This window comes from Dermochelys coriacea, chromosome 5, assembly GCF_009764565.3.
Source record: "Dermochelys coriacea isolate rDerCor1 chromosome 5, rDerCor1.pri.v4, whole genome shotgun sequence".
In the NCBI taxonomy this organism is placed as follows: domain Eukaryota; kingdom Metazoa; phylum Chordata; order Testudines; family Dermochelyidae; genus Dermochelys; species Dermochelys coriacea.
The window spans coordinates 101009306-101031247 of NC_050072.1; the positions used below are offsets into that span (position 1 = coordinate 101009306).

At 40.8% G+C, this 21942-nt stretch overlaps 1 protein-coding gene across 2 annotated transcripts in view; it reads right to left on the reverse strand.

Annotated features, from left to right (window-relative positions):
• The window catches only part of FAM189A2 (family with sequence similarity 189 member A2), a 46328-nt gene that overhangs the window by 22815 nt on the left and 1571 nt on the right, over positions 1 to 21942 (reverse strand). Inside the window, exons 2-6 of one of the 2 annotated variants that reach the window (XM_038402469.2) lie at positions 18515 to 18571; positions 7921 to 8031; positions 5516 to 5644; positions 4862 to 4969; positions 4574 to 4707 (exon numbers count right to left, since the gene is read on the reverse strand). In XM_038402469.2, the coding sequence (XP_038258397.1) occupies positions 4574 to 4707; positions 4862 to 4969; positions 5516 to 5644; positions 7921 to 8031; positions 18515 to 18571 (539 nt within the window). Of the gene's footprint in view, positions 1 to 4573; positions 4708 to 4861; positions 4970 to 5515; positions 5645 to 7920; positions 8032 to 11055; positions 11077 to 18514; positions 18572 to 21942 lie in introns of those variants that run through there. The other variant, XM_043515434.1, reaches the window with a different exon arrangement.

The window sequence follows — 21942 nt, forward strand, 5'->3', positions numbered from 1 at the left end:
TGTAAGGAGAGTGATCACTTAAGATGAGCTATTACCAGCAGGAGAGTGGGGGGAGGGCGGGAGGGAGGGAAGAAAGTGATATATGCCATCATGTGCCAGCAATGCCCTTCTGCCATGTACATTGGTCAAACTGGACAGTCTCTACGTAAAAGAATAAATGGACACAAATCAGACATCAAGAATTATAACATTCAAAAACCAGTCAGAGAACACTTCAATCTCTCTAGTCACTCGATTACAGACCTAAGAGTGGCAATTCTTCAACAAAAAAAACTTCAAAAACAGACTCCAACGAGAGACTCTGAATTGGAATTAATTTGCAAACTGGATACAATTAACTTAGGCTTGAATAGAGACTGGGAGTGGATGGGTCATTACACAAAGTAAAACTATTTCCCCATGTTTATTCCCCCCTCCCCACTGTTCCTCAGACGTTCTTGTCAATTGCTGGAAATGGCCTACCTTGATTATCACTACAAAAGGTTTTCTCTCCCCCCACCCCCCGCTCTCCTGCTGGTAATAGCTCATCTTAAATGATCACTCTCCTTACAGTGTGTATGGTAACATCCATTGTTTCATGTTCTCTGTGTATATAAATCTCCCCACTGTATTTTCCATTGAATGCATCCGATGAAGTGAACTGTAGCTCACGAAAGCTTATGCTAAAATAAATGTGTTAGTCTCTAAGGTGCTACAAGTACTCCTTTTCTTTTTGCAAATACAGACTAACACGGCTGCTACTCTGAAATCTTTTTTGGAAATTCCCCAAATGTGCTTCACTGATGGCATTTCCATCGCCTGGAGGTAGCTCCTGATCTATTCACTTCTGAAAAAGGCTGATCTGGTTTTGGAAGCTGAACTCACTGTATTTCCAGGATAGAAAAGCAGGTCACTGAACCTACTTGGCATTCAATACACAAGCAGGGGGAGGGACGGGGTAATGGAGGAGAAAAGGTCAGGTCAAATCTAAATCACACATTGTTGGACACTGTGGATCTGATCTAGGGAGAGTCATGTTTCCCAGTCTCCCAAGAGAGGAAATTAAATCTGTCTGTTGCTTTCTACTTCTGAGCTCACTACACCATCAAAAATACACTATAACTGAACAAAGCCCTCATAACACCACAGAGTCACCCTTTTCATCAGCAAGCCATGTAATTACATTTCCATTTTCTGCTAGCCTGAAGCCCATCTCTAGAACAGATTAATAGCAATAAGAATATTTTATTTACCTAATGAAAGTCCTTACTGTAGAATGACAAAAAATAAAACTTCACTATTCTGGGACTGAAGGATCTGAAGCTCTGCCTGGAAATGTTCAACTTAATACTGGTGCCAGAAACTGCTATTTTAGGGCCTGCCCTAATTTCTTCTCAGAATTAATTAACCTAGTTTGCTTTTGCCAAAGACACAAGAGTTAATATACACCCAGTTGTGAAAAGTACATGGGATCATCCCATAGGATCTTTAATAGCTGCAAGAGTCACGGCCTTGGTTATATCTATTGTCTCACAGACAACATCTCCAGCAGTACTCTATCATTTAGTGCCATACTGTGACCTATCTTAAACTGCTGTAATTTGGTGAGGAATTTCTTCCATATTCTATATCTGTGACTATTAAAAATATTCACAGGTGGGGTTGTTTTTTTGAAACACCTAGGATATCTATTATTTGTATTACAGTAATGGCTACAGGCCTCAAACAACATTGTGCCCCATTGTCGTAGGTGCTGTATGTACAGAGAGAGACAGCTCTTGCCATGAAGAGCTTACTATCTAAGACAACAAACGGTAGGAAAATGAAAGTATTATTGTCCCCATTTTACAGAAAGGGAACTGAGGCACAGCGAGATTATGGCCCCAATCCTACAATAAAAAGCATAAACTGGCCTCTGGGGTGGAAACCTGAAACCTACAAACAAAACTGAAACTTGCTAGATTTACTACATGATTTTTAACACACTTTTTTGAAAAAGACAATTTATATTCTTATGGGTCTAAAGCTAACATACTAAAGAACACCTTCCTATTTTCTCTTTCTGACATTTACCCATGGAAAACCCCCTGGTAAAAGCCACACAGCTACTCCTTTTATCCTCCTTAAGACTCATCTTTGCTGTAATGCCTTCTAAACCCTGCCTAATGAACATGGGTAGGCAGTTGATGAGGTACAACTGTTCCTCTCCCCCTTTCTTCCTTCTCCTACTCCCTGGTACTAACTGCTCCATGTCTGCCATTTCCCCTCACCCTGCTTCTACCCTCAATAAATAATTAAACCAACAAGAAAACGCAGCAACAACAAAAGATGTATCTAACAAGGTTGTTCCAGTTCTACATCATTTTCTTTTGACTGTATGTTAGATCTGTGTTCCCTAAGTCTGTTTGGGTCTTTTATATTATAAACCCTCCAGGGCAGAGATTGTCTCTTTGTCTCTTCATGCTTGGGAAAGGTGCTGTGCAGGCAATAAAATGCAAAGCCCTCCACTGAACTGAGATGAATAATCTCTATCTCTGTGGCATACAGCAGGCCTCAGGCCATGCTCTCCTCACAGATCCTCAGGATTGTCCATTTGGTGCCTGACACATCTTCAGAAAGGGGCTATATTGGCATCTTTGCAACTCTGATCCTCACGCTGCCAGGCTCTGGTCCAGTCAATGTAGGTTGAGTCTTCATAGCAGAGTTAAGCTAGGCTCTTACTCAAGGTTTTCCACTAATCACCTCCTGGCCACACAAAAAGCCTTTTCTCCCAAGTTTGGTGGTGCTTTTATTCTGGGCTAGCTGGCTTATCTGAAGCTATAGGCTAAAGCCCAAATGCTGCTTTCGCTAGGGCTGGTAACCTGTACACTGTGCAGTGAGGATGCAGGCTAAACCACTGTTGTGCTGATAGCTCTCCTAAGCCTTCACACAATTCCATCTGTGGGCCCAGAAGGACAGATAAGTTCTCCCACAATTCATTAACGAGAATGGAGTGATTCATCTTACTGCAGCACTGAAATCGATGAGCTATCACCCCAGACAAACAAGTGAATGCAGAACAAGAGGGGGAGGGATAGCTCAGTGGTTTGAGCACTGGCCTGCTAAACCCAGGGTTGCGAGCTCAATCCTTGAGGGGGCCATTTAGGGATCTGGGGCAAAAACTGGGGATTGGTCCTGCTGGGGGGTGGACTAGATGACCTCCTGAGGTCCCTTCCAACCCTGATATTCTATGATTCTATGAACAAGTGTGGGCCCAATAACGCAAGTAGGGCTTTGCATTGTAGGTCACACCCAGGCTAGGCTAGACTAACCCAGGTACTCAGGCCTGGGTGCCGATCATGCTAGTTAATTCTCCATTGAAGTGGTCTTAGGATACACCAGCTGTAGTGACACCCCAACGAGGACAGTTCTGGCAGCCAGAGGTCACCAGAATACAAGGACACTTTTCCCTAGTCATATTCCCTGCACAAGGGGGAGCTGTGAAGGTGGATATCAATGCTGACTAGCTGAGCTGTCTTTAAGGCTACTCTGTGCATCAGGAGTGGTGCAAAGCAGTTGGGTCTAGCTCTCAGGCTGGCCTGGCTCAATTAAGAATCTACACATCATCACAGATATTCTCAATAATGTCAGATTACAGTATTTCTCTTACTTTGAGACAAGCGCCTGCAGGCACTTAGGTGAAAACTGCAAATTTATGCCCTTAGCCCAAGCTGGAATTACAATTGCTATATTGCCCTACATCATCCATCCTTTCAAAAGCATGGCAGTACTGTACAGTGAGTTACAGCAAGAAATGTCTTTGAGAAGATGAGGTTAAGCAGTGTTCCATAAGACAGCGGTTCTCAACCAAGGGTCTGCAGCTCCCCAGCCAGTTTGAGGGAGCTGCAGGGCCCCATGGCTGAAACCCAGTGCCCCAGCGTCCCTATGGTGCTGAAACCATGAGTGGAACCACGGGAAGCCCCGAGCACAGCACCCCCAGTGGGGCTGAAGCCCTGAGTCCCAGCACTCCCTATGGAGCTGAAGCTAGGAGAGGAGCCATACGGCCGAAGCCCAGCACTCCAAACCCTAGTGCCACTGTGGGTCTAAAGCCCCAAGCCACGGGAAGCCCCAAGCCTCAGCATTCCCAGCGGGACTAAAGCCCCGAGCCCTGGTGCCCCAGCAGAACTGAAGCCAGGAGAGGAGGCACAGAGCTGAAGCCCGGTGCCCCAAGCCCTGGCACTCCTGTGGGGCTGAAACCAGGAGTGGAGCTCTAGGGCTGAAGCCCTGGTCTCAATGGGACTGAAGCTGGGAGCCACAGTGCTCCCTGTGGGGCTAAAGTTGAGAGTGGAGCCATGGGGCTGAAGCCTGGAACCCAGAACTGTCCCCTCATGGCCTGCAGTCTGGAGCCCTGAGCCATCCAGTCTGTGGCTAAAGCCCGGAGGCTCCCACGCACCCGGTGGCTTAAGCCAGGAACCCTGAGCCCCCCTCACCCTCTGCTGGGCCCTGGAGTTTTTATACATGTTGGGGTGGGGTAGGGGCTCAGAAAAAAAAAAAAAGGTTGAGAACCTCTGCCATAAGAGACACATAGAAAAGACGATGGTTTTGTGCTTTTTACCTGCGATTCATTCTGGGTGTGCAAGAGTAGAACGTAGCAAAATATGATGGAGGTGGCACAGGTGGTACAAAGTCCTCAGGATCTGAAATGCGGCCTTGTTCTTCAACTTCCTCTACAGACACCTGAGATTCATCCTATTCAAACACAATCTCTGTTAACCAACAAACTTCTCTACGTAGAATGTACAAATAAGCATGACCAGATTATATAGAAGATCTGGCTACTGGTTCTGCAGCTCTATGATCATTACTGCTGTATTTTATTAGATAGTGCCTTGCACTCACTTACTATGCAGGATCTTCTTGTTGCAAATATCTGCAAGTAACGCAGGGCAGCTGCTACCAAGCATACTGTGGTTGTCAGAGCATTGAGGGCACACAGAGCAAAGAGAACTTTCTGAAGAGCAAAAAGATTATGAAAGTTATACATCAAACATCTGTGAAAGTCGAGGGAGGAGGAGGAGGATGACAGTAATAATCTTGGCAATCTATATTTTGACTCAATCTTCCAGATGATCTGTGGGATCTGGCTAATTTCTAAGGGTTTATTAGGATCCACTAGGGGGCACAGAATGAAGGGGAGGGGGAAATCAGAGGAGTTTCAGGTTGCTGAAAAGAGGGTCAAATCTTCTCCAAGCAGAAGTCCTGACCCTTCTCACCAACTTGCTGTGGGAACCCTTCCCTCATTCCTTGGGCCAGGAACTCACATGCTTTCCTAACTAGGCCAAGAACCAGGAGAGAGGAGGAGGCGCTTGTCACCAGCATAGTCTGCAGATCAAGAACAAACTACACTGGAGCCGGAACAGTTCCTGGGCAAGGACATGGGCTGGAAGTCAAAGGGAATTGCTACACGGCAAACGGCAACACACTTTAATATTGTATTTTCTCCCTGGGATGTAAAGATTCTCGAAGCATTAGTTCTTTGGTGTTGCTTTCACAGTACCTTGAGTAGAAGGTGAACGGCGCTACATGACTGGACTGGGTACAGCTTCAATGCATTCTCTTTCTCTGTGCATTTGGCTGGGTGAAATTCTTCACAGCAGAAACAAATTTTGCTTTCACCCAGGTCCACCTTTAACAGTAAGAAAAATAATGTGAATTATGATTTAATTTACTGAGCAATTTCACACAACACATCTTGATGTCTAATACACAGCTGGATATACTCTACAATATATCTGACTGACATATCATATGCATACAAAATCAAATCTGCATAGTTCAGTATGCCAGTGATTTATCTGTTCCATTACTGTCACATTCGATATATTGTTTCTCTCTTATCTAAACGAATCTTTGAATTTATCAATGAAGTCTTCTGAATTTACTTTATATTTAATCACAGTCTTATTCTTCACAATCACATCAATATCTGAATGATCTCCTTTGATTCTACACTAGCAGGAGCAGCTAGTCTTTTTTTTTAAACTAACATGTAATCCATACTTTGTATCTGTAGTATACGCTCCCATTGGGCGGTCATTAGCACAATACTACACCAATAATAAATGTTTCGGACACCCAGAACAATATTTCTTTCCTTGACAACCCAGTAAGATTATACCTGTGCTCCATAATTGTGTTTAGAACTTTCAGGTTCATTTTGTCACCTCAATTTCCAAGTACAAATTTATATAGGCAGCTCTCTTCAATGCTTTTATTTAACTGCCTAACTCTCCCCAGTCACAACTTTGGAGGTATTTCCCCATGTGTACCAGATCATATAGTTATCTTATGTTCAGTACATTTCTGAGCTGCAGCCTATGGTTTCTTGAAGAGATGAGCACTGAGATTCTCAATAAAGCATTTAAAATTTCTTCTGAATTATTCTCCTCCTCTCCAATATCTCTCTCAATAGGTTGGGACTTGTGCAGACTTTGACCGCCAAACTGCTTGTAAGCACCAGAATCTGATACCATTACTCCAACTGATATGTTTTGGAAACTGCATTGGCTTCCTGTGAAGTAAAGGATTATATGTTGCTAATAAAATCTAGGGCGGGCAGGGGATCAAAGTCTTCATAAGCCCCAACATATCAACACCTATCAAATCTGTGGGATCTCCACTGTCCCATACACTGCAGTTTAGTTTAGATCATTTTGCTGTTTCTTTACATTACTGAGAGCTCTTTTGCCTTCTCCTCATCTTTCTACAGAATGCTCCCCCCTTTTATAGTCATTGTTCTGAGTATCTGGTAAAACAAGTCAATTATTAATATGTAGTTTATTTGGTCTCACCTTTAGATTTATTTTAATTTCACGAGTTCTACTAAGTGTAATGAAACTGAAAAAAGAACGCTGTCTTGTACATCATTTCAATTAAATATGATTTTCCTAGTTTATAAGAATTAGGCCTGATTGCTCTTTCTTGCTTCTCAGACTGCGTATCCTCTCTAGATAATAAAACAAACCCTTTATTGCAATCATGCTGTTATCCACTATATAAAATAAGTATATCAGCCTGTCAGGATGTGCTGTTCACCAACATTTCGGAGGCAGAGGCATCTCTGGGATTCCTTCCTACATTCTCTTCTAAATGTGACTGACCAGCTCCATGTTGAATCAACTTGTACTTCAGGCTGTGAAAGGCAGGACATGGCTCCTACTGTGTCCAAGAAAGCCACTTCTGGGCCAGCCACAGGGGTTTGCTAAAGAGCAAGGGGCATCCTATTGCCTGAGGACTGAGCACAGAGCCTCCTCAGCATGACCAGCCCAGGGACCAACAGCCTGAACTTGGATCATATGCATGCATGGCAGCCCTGATGTGGCCAATGCAATGACTGTTTCAACAACACACTTTTAAATATTTCCCCTAGTCCTATAGCTATTAAGATTTGTGTCTGAGATTTTCAATAGCCAATTTTATTTATTTTAAATTAGTTTTAAAGAGCTCTACTCAGTGATATTGTGACACTGATAAACCAAGTGCCAGCTCTGGCCAAGGCCATAGGTGCTGGCTAAGAACTGACAAGCTTGTAGCTGGAAACCAAACCAGCTCACCTGTATGTTAGTTTTGGTCAAAATAGGTATGTTTTATAAGAACGTATTTAGTGTTTAGACTCTGTGAAATGCTTGTGAATTGCTGCATGCATTAATCTCACTTGCAATGGCTGTATTCCATGCTATAAGGAAATATGTCACATGGTTAAAGCTAAGCATATGCTTAAGTGTTTTGCTGAATCAAAGCCTAAGTCAATATGTATTATTTTTATTTTTGTTATTCTGTGGTTGATTCTATTCTTGATTTACTGCATAGATTAATCTATCAGCACATTTAGGAATCCAGCAATGCCAGCTGCAGTACGTGATATGTAGTCAAGAAGAACACGGAGTTACCAAGTCTGCTCACCAGGTCACATCTTGGTACACTGGACACAAACTGAGCGCCTTGACATCCTAGAATAAATCCAGCCAGGTTCAAGAGAACACAGACAACAGACAGCAAAACAAACAGGTTAACCTGAAACAGAAAAACATAGTTAACAGCAATGGAAAAAAGATAATGAAGTGAACTATAGTGAACTAATAAGTGAACTAATCCTGGCCATATTGAAGTCAAGGGCAAAACTCCCATTGACTTCAGCGGGGCTAGGATTTCATCCCTGCTTTCTTGTCAAAAAGGACTGACCTTGTCAATTATTTTGGATATGAACTTTGTGCAAAACTTGTTGTCTACCCCTTTTTCCTTAGAGTCTGTACAGCAACAAACTATATGCCCTGCAGGTCAAGTACAGAGACCTATAGGTACAGTAATATTCTCTTATGAGCACTGCAAGAAATAGTTAGTTACTTTTGTGTTTAGTGCAATTTAAAAGAGCTGAAGGAGCTCTGGAACCAGCTTTTAAAAGGTTATTTTTCTACTGGTGAGAGAGAGATTTTCAGTTGATTCCTGCAAATTGTCTAAAAGCCCTAGAAGGCCAGCACCCTGACTAGTTGAAAGATGTTCCTGCAAGTGAAAAGAGTGATTTGTAGAGTTCCCAACTTCCATTTTAGATTAGCCTCTCAACACAACTGGATCTTTAGGAAATTTGAGGCGAAAACGTCTTGCAGCACCATTTATTCAACATGGGCAATTTTCAAAACTGTTTTGCAGGGCAAATACTTCAAAGTATTTGACGTAATACAACTAGGAAACAGACACATTCAAAGAATTTCAATTCTAATATTTTATTTCCCCTCTACTACCAAAAATAGAATCCCTCCATTCACAGAACAGACAATGCTTCTGATCTGTAAAACCATCATAAGAACATAAGAAAAAATCATCTATTTGTTTTCCACCCCAATACTGAATTGATTTAAACATTACTTGTAACTAACTCATTACCAAGAGCTGTGTTGAATCAATACATACTTCCTATACATTCATCAAGGTTACCCAAATTATCTCAACTCAAAACTGAATCAGAGAACATGTAAAACACACAGTCATCTTATACAAAATATGCTTTTAAGCTCCAGCTGCTACAGGAACACTGGAAACCTAGCCAATTTAATAAATGAGTTAAAAGTAGTTCCATGTAAAATACCTGCCCTTGAGACCTCCTGCCAATTTTTATAGTATTACATTTGAATTTTCCTATTTTTCATTCCACAGTTGCCATGTGAAACACACACAGACACGAAGCAAAACTGACACATTACACTGGGAAAACAAAGTGACTCTACAAAAAAGGGTTGTTCCGAAAAAGAATTTAGGGACCTAATGCCATTCTAGGTGCCTAAATCCAATATTTAGACCCTCAAAATCCCTGCTCTGCTGCCACCTAACCCTGTAAGCTCCTAAACTCCCTAGGCTCTTAAGTTTCCAGGGATAAAGGCCCTTAAGCACCTAAAAATCTACCCTGGGACATAAGCACAGCCATCTCAGTCCAGGCACTTCGCTCACACCTAAGCCCCTATGGGATCCTCAAACTAGGCATCGCCTCACCTACTTCATCTGCCAGGCCTAATACAGTAGACATGCTCAGAGGCTGCCTAACAAATCAGGCCCCAAACAAAACAGTCAGAGGAGGTGGTGGTGGTGGTGCTGCAGCCACTCCACTTATAACCTTTAGCCCAGTGGTTAGAGCATTTATCCAGGATGTATGAGACATGTATTTGGTTTCCCCCTCTGCCTAATCTGGAACAGGGATTTAAATGCATGTCTCCCACTTTGCAGGTGAGTGCCCTGACCACAGGGCTATAGGGTGTTCTGGGGCAGGTCTGTCTGGGTCTTGCACATCATGGGTCATCACCCTGACCATTGGGCTAAAAGTTACAAGGGGGAGGGCACCACCACCTATTGTTTTTAGCAAGAAAGGGTTTCGGCACCTTACTCCAGGAGAGGCTTCACGGCTGTGAATCTCAAGCAGAGATAGGTATCTCACTTCAACCTGGATTTAAGTACCTCAGGCCCTTTGAAGTGTGGGGCTTAGGTACACTCCTCTCTTCAGCACTTCCTATTGGCTAGCTTAGGGGAACCCACGCCCAACTCACCCACTTCTGTGAATCCCATTCTTAGGCAGCTAACTCTCCCCAGGCATTCTCTAGGCAGCCTGGGCACCTAACTCAGGACTGCAGATTCCACTAGGGAGCAGGGCATCTAAAAGTTAAGCGTTACAACACTGAGTCTAAGTGTTCTCTGTGCATCTAACCCAGAGTGCTGTCAAATATACATACACACACACACACAAAAGAGGGAAAATGCCAAATAAAACTATCCCTTAAGATGGGGTGATCTACAGCAAGTTAAAAAAAAAGTGGAAGCTGTGTCACTTTTTGTGAAATGTGTCCATCTAAAGTGAGGTCATTCAGGTTCAATTGCCTTTATTAAAAAAGAAAAAGAAACAAATGACATATGCTTCAAGGAAAAATCTCAAAAAATCAAGACTTAAGGTTTCTTAAAGAAATAATAATAGTTAGCGCCCAAGTATCACTTTTCAGCCATAAATCTCAAGACACTTTACAAAGGGAGGCAAGTATCATTATTCCCTTTTAACAGATGGGGAAACTGAGGCCCTGAGGGATGATGTTACTTGCCCATGGTGACAAGCCGTGAAAGACCTCCGAGCAAGGTCAAAAGGAGAAAAGAGGAGGTGAAACAGAATTCATTTTCCCCTTCAAGCTCCGATACAGCAGATATTCCACCCCATGAACAAAAACATTCCCAGTGATCTACAGGCCTCAGATGAAAACCATGCCAATTTCCTGGAACAACTAATGGACCGGCTGTTCAGCATGGTACTGGAATCTGCCAGGATTCATTGTCTTCAGTGACCTTAACTTCGACACGGACAATGCCAAGGATACATTAGTCCTCAATTGCTTATTCTGCATGGAATCCATCATATCTTAGTCAGTAAAAGCTTAACCCTTTCATCCTAGTTTCAAATGCAGGTTTCCAGTTTCAGAAGGAGTAATGAAATACAGAAGTTAAAAACAATAATTAAGGATCAGTCAAAGAGAGAAATCTTACTCTGTCACATGTACAAAAAAAGCATACCAGCATGTACTTTGGAAAGTCTTCTCAATAAATCCTAGTTTACATGGAGACAGCTCTGGTCTGGGTTTTGTTATGTGCATAGAATCTTCTTATGACTATAGAAACTAGCTACTATACCCAATCTGTAACAGTGAGGCGTTCAGTTTATCCGGGCTGGAACTATGACGTTCACTAACATAGTCACCTGCATGTAGAAATAAGAGTTTATCAAAGCTAGTCCAGAGAGGAAGCAACTCCATTCACCTCCTCCTGCTCCCTGCAGAGCTTGGTGTATATTACTCACTGTAATGTTCCATCCATTTTGCAAGCATAACAAAAAGGGTGCACTCCAAAAGCCAATGTCCAAGATTTTTTTTTTATTTTTTTTTTTTTAGATGAATGAGCATCTCTTGGTGAGAAAGAGCATCAGGAAACATTTTAATCTTGAAGATAGTGAAGTTTGATTGATAAGTTCCAGAAAGACATTTGAAATGTACCCTCACTTCTTAATTACTTCTTGGCTTAGTACATGACCATAATTTGACTTGGGTTAAAGGTGGGTTGGAGCAAATTTTTGAAAGTGCCAAGACACTTAACTAATTGATTACAATTTTCAAGCAAATTATTCTATGACTGTTTACTGCTAAATTTAACTTGGACTATGCATCTACCCAAGGAAGAAAGAAGCCCTTTATATGGGCTAACTGGACCCTGGATCTCAGTACACAAGGGTAAGTAGGGCTATGAATCAAAGCCAGGTAGCCACCCTTTCTCTGCAGTCAGAGAAGGCAAATTTATATGAATAAAGGAGAATTAACATATAGAAAACACTGTTGAAGACAAACAAGCTATTTTAAAAGTCAAAATACATAGGGACCAAGTTTGAACTGCAGTGATAAAAACAGAAACATGCCAAATTCTGGCATCAGCTGCATGCCCAGTTTGGTCTACTGCCCTTAATCCTTTTAGTCCTAGATATGTATGGATTGTACAAAGCTGTAAAAAGTGCTGTGGTACTTTTGCATGAATTAGACTATATGAAAATAAAATGCATTATATTAAGGCCTTGGTTGAATGATTTTTCCAGCAAAAAAGAACATACACACACAAGATGGATCTAAATTCTCTCAGCCAATGAGGCCGATCCTGCTGTCACTGAAGTCAATGAGAGTTTGGCCACTGGCTTCAACAAGAGCAGGAAGAGGCCAAGTGACAGAAATAACTTACAAGATAAGACCATAACCCTACAATTCACGGTGCACAGGTAGACTGCTGTGCCGGCATAGAGCCCCACTGACTTTCTCACACACACACACACACACACACACACACACACACACTGCTGGATCAGGCCCCAAACAAGCACCTTGACAGTAAATGAAACAAAAATACTTCTTTCATAATCATTAAATATTATACCAGTGTAAACAAACATCCTTGTAAGGAAAATAAGTCAATGTGTTCATTTTCCTTCAGATACACAGCTGCAATAGCAAGCACTAATTTTATAATTTTGCTAATTTTCCCATCAGCCATGGGAACTATTGAGAGATTATACAGAAATCTGTGATAAAGCTCAAGACAAAAAAATACTAATTTAGACGTATAAAATAAATAATTTATTTTAAAAGCAATATTATGCCATATTTTAGATGCAGTAGCCAGACTCCTAAAATCAACTGGTGAAGGGTATTTTTTTTTAAGTGTGGAATAATTTGAGTATATAAAAATGAGTTCAAACTACATGTAAAATATTTTAGTGTGTCATACATCTAAATTATATTTATTATTGCAAATAGGAATCAGTCCTGCAGCTTTTATATGAACTTAACTCCCTTTGATATCAATAGGCATTCTGGATGGCAGAGGAGGAAGGAGTCAGATTTATACTGACCTTATTTAGTAATATCTGCTTCCTAAATGCAGATGAACACAGAGCACAAACACACTTCATCCTTTCCTCCAATACTACAAATATTTACACATATGTTTAAATCTGAGAACCTACTCGTGCTTAAAAGTTAAGTGCTTGCATAGGCATTTGCAGGATTGGGGCCTATGTCCATAGCTTCCATTTTCACTGCTTATCCCTCCAGTTAGCCCAATGCCTACATAGATAAGAGTAAGAAAGGTGGAGTCTATATCCAATAAACCAGCTCTTCCTCTGGTTCAAAACTCTTCAAGGCAATGAAGATGCACAGATGTCACTAAGAGCATTGTTTGCCCTGCAGAATCTTTATTATTAAAGCTAGGCAGGAAATAATGTTTGTTCCTGTGAAATATTTCAAACACATTTCATCAAAGCTTTTCTTCAAAATTTTTCAGGTTTTCATAAAAAAAACCCCAAACCCCAAAGTGTTTCCGTTCTGTTTTTTTTTTCCAAACACAAACTTGAAAAATGTAATCAAAAGCAAAAACTTCCTCCAGAGATTTCTATTTTGATGGAAAAAAAATTTTTTAATTGAAAATGTTTTGAACAAAAAATTTCAAACTGCTCCAAATTATTAGTTACACTGCAAAAGTTGTAAAGAACCCAGGTTGGCTCTCAGAACCCAGACTGAGTTTGCTGCGCAAATAGTTAGAAAAACATCTTTTTTTACTTGTATGCTGACTAGAGTTGACCAAAACTTGAGGTTTCTAGTTCGCAAGACATTTTGATATTTTGAAATTTTGTTGCATTCCAAATTGGACTGAGACCAAATGTTTCAAAAACTAATTCCCCCCAAAAAGTGCTTCAAAAACACTGACATGCTGTTTCCAAAATGAAATGTGCTAACTGGGACTGGCAGCTTTTGAGTGAAACTGACATTGACAAAAAGAATGTCAAATTCAGTCAGAAGCTGCCAAAGTCTGCAGCTTTAGGACAACTCTGCCATATATACTATCTCAGGGCTTCCAAACTCCCTGGCCAGCTGGCTCCCAAGGCTACCCGACTCCCAGTTCTCTGGAATCCAAGGTCCCCAGTCCCAGGACAGTCCACATGGCAGGGCTGTCCCAGAGTCGTGAACCAGGGCAGTTCCCAGGGAAGGGCTACAGTCCCAGACCCTGGGATCCCTAGGTCTCCAGCAGCCCCTGCCTCAGCAGGTGAGTAAACAGGGAATCAAGGACCTCTAAAGCTGAGCACATTTGAAATGGAAATCACTGACTGGCACTACATACAAAAGCATACAATGCCATTTTTACAGTCATTTTTTAGAAGAACCGTAATGTGTTTGGTGGAGTTGCCTGGATCAGTTACAGCCACCCAGTTTGCATCTATACTGTTAATTTCTTCTCCCTGGGCATAGGACTTAATTTTTATTTTTACTGAATCTCCCTCCATTGCCTACAGCTCTAATCTTTCCAGGTCACTTAGCAGTTTGGTTCTGTCCTCTCATGTGTCTGCAATCCCTCCAATTGCAGTGTCATCCGTATATTTGAATGCAGGCTTGTTTTTTCCTTGAGAGAAAATCGAAACAATAAGATTGACAAAGCAGCCACATAGTATGCAGAGATGTGTGTGATTTTAGCAGTTTATTGTAGTTGCTCGACAAGCCAAGGAAAAGTCTTAGAAAGCATCCTGGACAGGACTGCAACTAACACTATGCATCACTGCTTGAAAATGGATAGATGCTTTCACCAATTGGACACAGACAGCTACAGGGATCATTTGAAAGTGCTGCATGAAGCACCATTGGTCTATGGGCCATAGATAAAAAAAACACTGGCTAAACACAAACAATAAAGAGAGAGAGAGAGCGTAAGGACAGAGGACCTTCTTGCTGCGACCAATGTGACGCGTTACGGATGGGTGTTGACCACATTGCTTGTCTGTTACCAAACCAGTTGAGCTACTGATGTGATTTTAGAAAAAAAACACTTCAGTTAAAGGTCAAATGTAAGAGCTCATGGGAGGAAGAAGCTCATGACAGGAAGGAATAGTTTCCATAAAGAGGTGAGCAATGCCTAACTCAGTACTGTGGAAGCCAAAATCTCCTGCCAACTTTGGGGGAAATAACCCCCCCCACAAAACAGGAAAACCACTCATCAAATGCTAAAAACTGAATTGCAAAGATGTTTGGTGACTGAGCCTAAGAACTGAAAGACTTGAAGCTAAAATCACAGTATGTTTCAGATTACCAAAGCATCCACACTGATATACCATTGAAGGCCTTGCCTACTCTACAAATAGGCCCATCTCCAGGAACGCAGTTACAACATAGTTGTAGTGTGTATAGGAGCTACCTTTTTATTTATTCTTTTACTATGTTCCCCATCTGTGCTAAAGCCTGGGTTGTATCGCAATCTCCATGATTCAGGATCACAAGCAGCTCCCATCTAAACAGTGGAATGGGGGAGGGGGACGGGACAACTGTGCTGCAAATTTGTAACGGAGTGTAAATCAGTTCACTCAGCACTAGGCATTCCCTCATGGCCAGGCATGGCATAGCAGCTCTGTCCCTGGGTCAGCATCCCCTGCGAATGGTCACTACAGCACAGTGGGAGTTTCTCGGTCAGTAACTCAGCCCTCCAGCCAGGTTACCATCTTAAGTCTACCCATTCTGGGGTCACCACTGTCCAAACTTAAAAGTCTAAAAATGTCTTCAACAGAAACAAAATCCTTCCACCCAATCTGAGCAATTCCTCAGCCTGTCTTTGGCTTAGCCTTTAGCTCCCTTGATGGACTCAATATCCCTTGCAGTGGGCTTGTACACTCCCCTTTTTGGGGCTGGTAGGGAAACACAATACCACCTTCTATGCTGGATTCTAGCCCAGGGCCCTGTACTGACCAGATAGGTCTGTTCCTTTACCTGTGCTCCAGTTTTTCCCTGCGCTATTCCCTACCCAGCCTCTTAAGATCTCTTCCGGGTCTCGCAATCGCTTCCCTGGTTAGTCAAGGTCTCTTCCCAGGCCTCCCTGCCTGGAAATCTTTCCTTCCTGCTCCAAGTTTCCTACCTAGCTCTTACTCCAGCTCTTTATCATCATCACTTAAGCTTGGCTCTCCTTCCCGTTATTGTAGGCACCTTCTGCTCTTTGTAGCAAGTTGCCTGTTTTCCCGCAGGTGGGGCTCATTCTGTGATCAAGTTGGCTTAGCACCAGGCTTTCCAGCCCCTAGGACAAGCCACACTGTCACACTGGGTCCCCCTCACAGTTCTGTTTATAGTATAGATGGGGCCTAAGAAACCTGTGTCAAATTTATCCTCATTTGGTCACACACAAATAAAACATCGAGGCAGTGACATTTACCTAAACATGTGTATAGAAAGGAGAGTTAGGAAAAAATGTGTGCTCCTTTATAAGATTGCCTAAATAATGCTAAGTGATAACTAGCTGCAGAAGCAGAATAATACAAGCAGTAAGTAGGAAATAAAGATTTATTTTATTAGTATGAAAAGAATAAGCCCAAATAGCTCTTTGGACAATTTTTAATTACTACATTTGAGAGCTTCTAATCTACCGGTACATCAAATTAAACAATTTCATCACCTTTAACATTTGGTTTGGATGCTTCAAGATAACTGCAGCACTTGTTTTTCAGGAAGAAGAGAGAATTTTAAAAGCATTTAAAATGGTAGAGTATTATCTGAAGAAATAGCAGCTCAAAGCATAGTTATGCATAAAAAGAAAGATGGTAATAAGCTTTTAGCTCATGAGCATGAGAGAGGGTTTTAATGTTGACAGAGCTATAGAAGTAAGAATAATGATCATCAGTAGCCCAACAACAACTAATGTTATAACTATCCACACTGTCCCATATCTTTTCACATACATGGTGCAAATGCTAACATAAACTGGTGATGCAATACAACCCCTGGCAATTCAAAGCATATACCTGAGACTGTCCTGATTTCTGGAATGGTACTGGTGTCCAATCCAAAAAATATCTACTGACAATATATGAAATCAATCCATCTGCACTAAAGAACCCATGTGGTATGAATGTTGATGCTTTTTGAACCATTAACTGTCTGTCCTGGATCTTGGGGGGGAGGGGAGGAGATCACACTTCAATAAAACATACACATATACAAAAATGAAAAATACTGAAGACCCATACTTGTTATGAATGTAAATAAAAGGGTAAATGTGCTCATTCAGTGCTCAGGTACAACAAGAAATCATCCATGTAAGCTATAGAAAGGAGAATATGAAAGAAGGGTTAGACAGTAGAAGAGAAGGAGATAATAAGGAGCTATAGTAGACCGCAACTGCTGTAATCATTTTTTTCAGATACAGAAACACCAAGCTCCTTACAGCGCTGAAATTCTTAAAGACAGATGTCAAGTATCAGGGGGTAGCCATGTTAGTCTGCAGCTACAAAAACAATAAGGATCCCAGTGGCACCTTAAAGACTAACAGATTTATTTGAGCATAAGCTTTCGTGGGTAAAAACCCCACTTCTTCAGATCTGAAGAAGTGGGATTTTTACCCACAAAAGCTTATGCTCAATAAATCTGTTAGTCTTTAAGGTGCCACCGGACTCCTTGTTGTTTTTTTAAAGACAGATAGCATTGATATTTATTTTTAAACATATTTAGTGTGTGTGTAAACTGCCAATTTGAGAGCCCTGGATACTGAACGTCTCTATTTATTCACAGAACTGATACAACAGACAGTAGCAGAGCAAGTTACACACTGTCCCACCAATGTGAGAAAGTAACTCACTCTACATACCTATTCAGTCCTTGGCCTGTCTTCCTAGACACCAACGGAGCTGGACTGAGACTACCCCACTTTACACAGCCCACCAAAAAAAGTGTCACGTGGCACTTTTGGTTACTCTTGACCTGGAACAGAGCTGAAACAGTGATTTAGTGATGAAAGGCTTCATATCCCATTTCCAGGCCCCTGAGACATCAAGACCCACAGACACAAAGAGCATTTGAGTTATTATATCTAGGTACAGCTTACTTATCCTGTACATTTATTTACTTCTGTCAAAAGAGTGTGATATCTTAATTTCTTAAATATCTGTAGCAGAACAAAGTCGGATTATATAAGAGAGCAGTACTTAGGGTGACCTCTCCACTGTAGTAGTAGTCACCGGTACATTACAGCTGAGTGATCAGTCCTGAAACCACTCCCTTTATGGAACCTGGAATAGCATTATCCCCAAATGACAAATGATATACTCTGCTGGAGTGCTGACAAAGCAGAGTGGAAAAAATATAGGGCCAGGAAACAACACAGGATACAAAGATTTGAATGGTTATTCTAAACCTATAACTTCTTGTTAGGAAATACCTACATGAATGTGAAAAGCTATATAAAAATTAAAATAGTATTGCTTCCTCTCAGTATAGTCCCGTAATTCCTATTACTGATAACAAGAGTTGTGTACACAGAGAGAATAATATACCCCTTAGTGTGCATTGATCGTGCATTCAATAATTCCAGCATTTTTTAAAGGGAAAGGAAATTAACCTCTTTATCAGTATCTCTGTTATATCAAGAGCATCTTGTGACATTTCCCTTACAACACATTTTAGCAGATACATACCAAAAGTACCACTGGTCTCTTCCACGTAGTTAATCCTATGATTCCCGACAAGATCACCTGCAAGAACAAAAAAACGATTATGCAAGACTGAACGGCCATGTTGGCAAAGCCCCATTACAGCCCCCAACACTAATACATTGAAAGACGCTGTTAACTTTAGAGTTCTAGAAGGAACTTCTTGTTTAAGAGAATGTGTCTGACTCTCCTTTCACATAGGAGTAACTCCACTGACTTCAGTAGAAATATACCAGTGTAACCCTGCCATAAATGGATGGAGAATCAGAGCCAACGTTGATAAGACACTTCACTTATAATAATGTCTTACCTAATAACATAATCAGATTTTTTCTCATTGTCCTTCTTTTTATTTTTTAGTCCATATACACTACTTTCCAGAAATGTACACAACATTTTTTCCTAATTTTTCAGTAAACTCAACCTCCACAGTGGACTACAAAGCAACATTTCCACTAACTTAGACCCCTATCCAGCAAGCCACTTACACACATGCATAATTTTAAATATGTGGGTAATCCCATTAAATTCAAAGTTATGGTCATGTTCAATCGTTTTGCTGGAGGGGAGCCAAAAGACAAAGAAATGTTTGTATTATGTTGCCTTATTTTACCATTTAATTCAGTATTTCAATCAAGAGAACAACTCTGAAGGAACTATGGCTAAAATTTATAGACACATACATACAGAGCTTGTTCCATTCAGTCAGATCAGGAATAAATCCTGCTGTAGAACTGAGAGGACAACACATTTTAATGACATATTATCGGGGGCGTGGGTAGATGTGTGTGGGGGAAAGTTAGGGCAGAACAGATCTTCGGCTGTGCCCTGTAGACAACAGAAACTCGCTGCAATTTACAGTTAATGGCCCATATCTTCAAAGTAATTTAGGCTCCTATCTCCTATTGAAATCAATAGAAGCTAGAAGCCTAAATTCCTTTGAGGATCTGGGCCAATGTGACTAGGTTAATGAACACAGGACTTCAAGATGATAGCCTGCACCAGAAAAGGGGTAGGCTAGAGCAAATGGATCTGCATCCATTGGCATTTTTAAATAAGTAAATCCCTTCTATAACTCCAATGACTTCTGGTCTGGTGATGAATCTGGCCTAACATGTGTGCATACATGATTTGGCCAAAACACTCATTGACATTACCATTCCTCTTTCAAAACTACATACACAACTTTTCAGTTTTGTAACAAAATAGTGTGTGATTTATCTAAATGCAAAATAATCATGTGGTGCTATAATTAAAGCACATCACTGATGTCTGTCACAGTTCAGGGCAACTGAACCTGTATTACCATCCATGGTCCAGCAAGAGGATCTACTTTTAGGGTCCTGGTTCCCCAGCCAACATCTCTCTAGGGCAGAGACACATGTCTCGCTCCCTTCTGATTCGAGGCTGCACGGTTCCCTGCCTACACTGTGAATTTCCCAGAAAATCAGACTGCTTAAGTACGCCTGCTTTGCTATTCTCTTCAGATGCTATGAACAGCAGAATTGCCCGCAGTTATAAGGCACCACACAGCTTTTCCTAAGCAAGCACATTTATTCTCAAGGTGAAAGCATAGTAGAGAAAACATATTAAAACAATAAAAGAACCTACACACATGCTAATAACCGTATCAGAGATTACTACAACCCCAGCAAGGACTCTAGTAGGAGACAGTCCTTCAAATCCCAATAAGGGACTTTTCTGTGATTACAAGTTCATAATTGCCTTGACTTACAACAAGCATACATATGAACAGGTCAAGTCCTTTCAACCCTTCCCAGGAAGGATTGGGGCTTCCCTTGAACAGAAGGTCCTGTCCACTTGCTGGATCAGAAAGCAGGCCCCGAGTTGGTTTAAATTCAGCTATTTATCAAAAAGTCCTTTCTCTAGGGAATCCAGTTTGAATCCCTATATGCAAACCTTTCCAGGTGGTTGTAATTCTCAGGAGATGTTACAATCCGAGTGAATTTGCTGCCACAATTTTTAGTTCCTGGAGGCCTGTGGTCCACCTTCCTCATGAAAGTACATACAATATTTGACCCACAATGATACATAACTTAAATCATTCAGGTTTGTCCAGAATATTACAGGAAATTGCCATATCTGTCACAATGTCAATGGGTGTTTTGCCTTAGTAAAGATTGAAGGATTGGTTTAATGTCTATTACAACTTTGAGGCATATGATTAAATAGCCTTACTCATAATTTTCCTGTGCTGTGATTTAATAAAGCATCATGATTAGAATGTTATAGTCACAGATGAGAAGGCATCCACAACCTAACTCCCTAACTGTAGCTGCTTATGACTTTTTTAAAAGAATTATCTTTGGGATTAAATTTCTCATGCCTGCTGCCAGCCCTGAAACAATGATTTTGCGGAATTTCATAGTCGAATGTAATGTTGTTTTGGAACTGTAGGAACACGAGGGAAAAGGCATTTTTCCACTGAGCATCAGATCACATATTTATTCTGCACTAGATTAAGTCAAAAATTAATTTGTTATATAAGTGCCAGCTAGATATATTTGCAATCCTAAATGGGACACTGTTTTAGCCATATTTGAAGCAATCTGGTTTTGAAGTATATTAATAAAGTTACGGGTGTTTAAAAGCAGGTATAGTGAGCATGGACAGTGCATTTGTTTTCTTACTGCAGGGTCTAAGGCTGTGAATACCAACAGGGGTAAACATGTGAAAGACTACACATACATGTATTTGGGAAGGTTAGAGTTGAAGGGATCTTCCTCAGGTTTCCACAGTAAACTTGTCTCTGTTCCTTTACACGTAATACTTACAATACGGGCTTTCATGCCCTAGTACAAATTGCTATGTAAAAACACTTGCACAGAAAAAGTGAAGTTTAAATGGAAATCAATAGCAGTACTAACTTGCCTTACTGTCCATAATAAAATCCTAATTCTCTCCCCCTTACAGTTTTTCTAGGAATATCACTATTTATTTATCCAGTCTTATCAGAGTAGCAGTATTAAAATGCAGGAAAATGCTGCATGCAATATGTGCATATACTATTACAGTGGGAAGTGTTGTTTCTTATTGTATACAAGGTGTGATAGACTGATTAAGATTAAAAAGTTTAAAATAATCAGCTATAAAATGTCAATTTGGCCTCCTCTTTACATTTGTTTATTCTTCTGTAATAATCTATTTGTTAGGATTTGTGCTGCTACTGAAGAAAGATCTATAGACAACAGTATTAAATTTTATATTACTATTTATTATTTCTGCAAGACAAAATATGCTTCTTTACCGAACAAATAAAAATATATAGCTTCTGATAACTGAATTGTAAATTGTAATGAAGGGTGTAATTTGTTATAAAAGTAATTTTATACTTAGCATATATATAGCATCTTTTACCTGAAGATTTCAAAGTGCTTTACAAACATTAATGA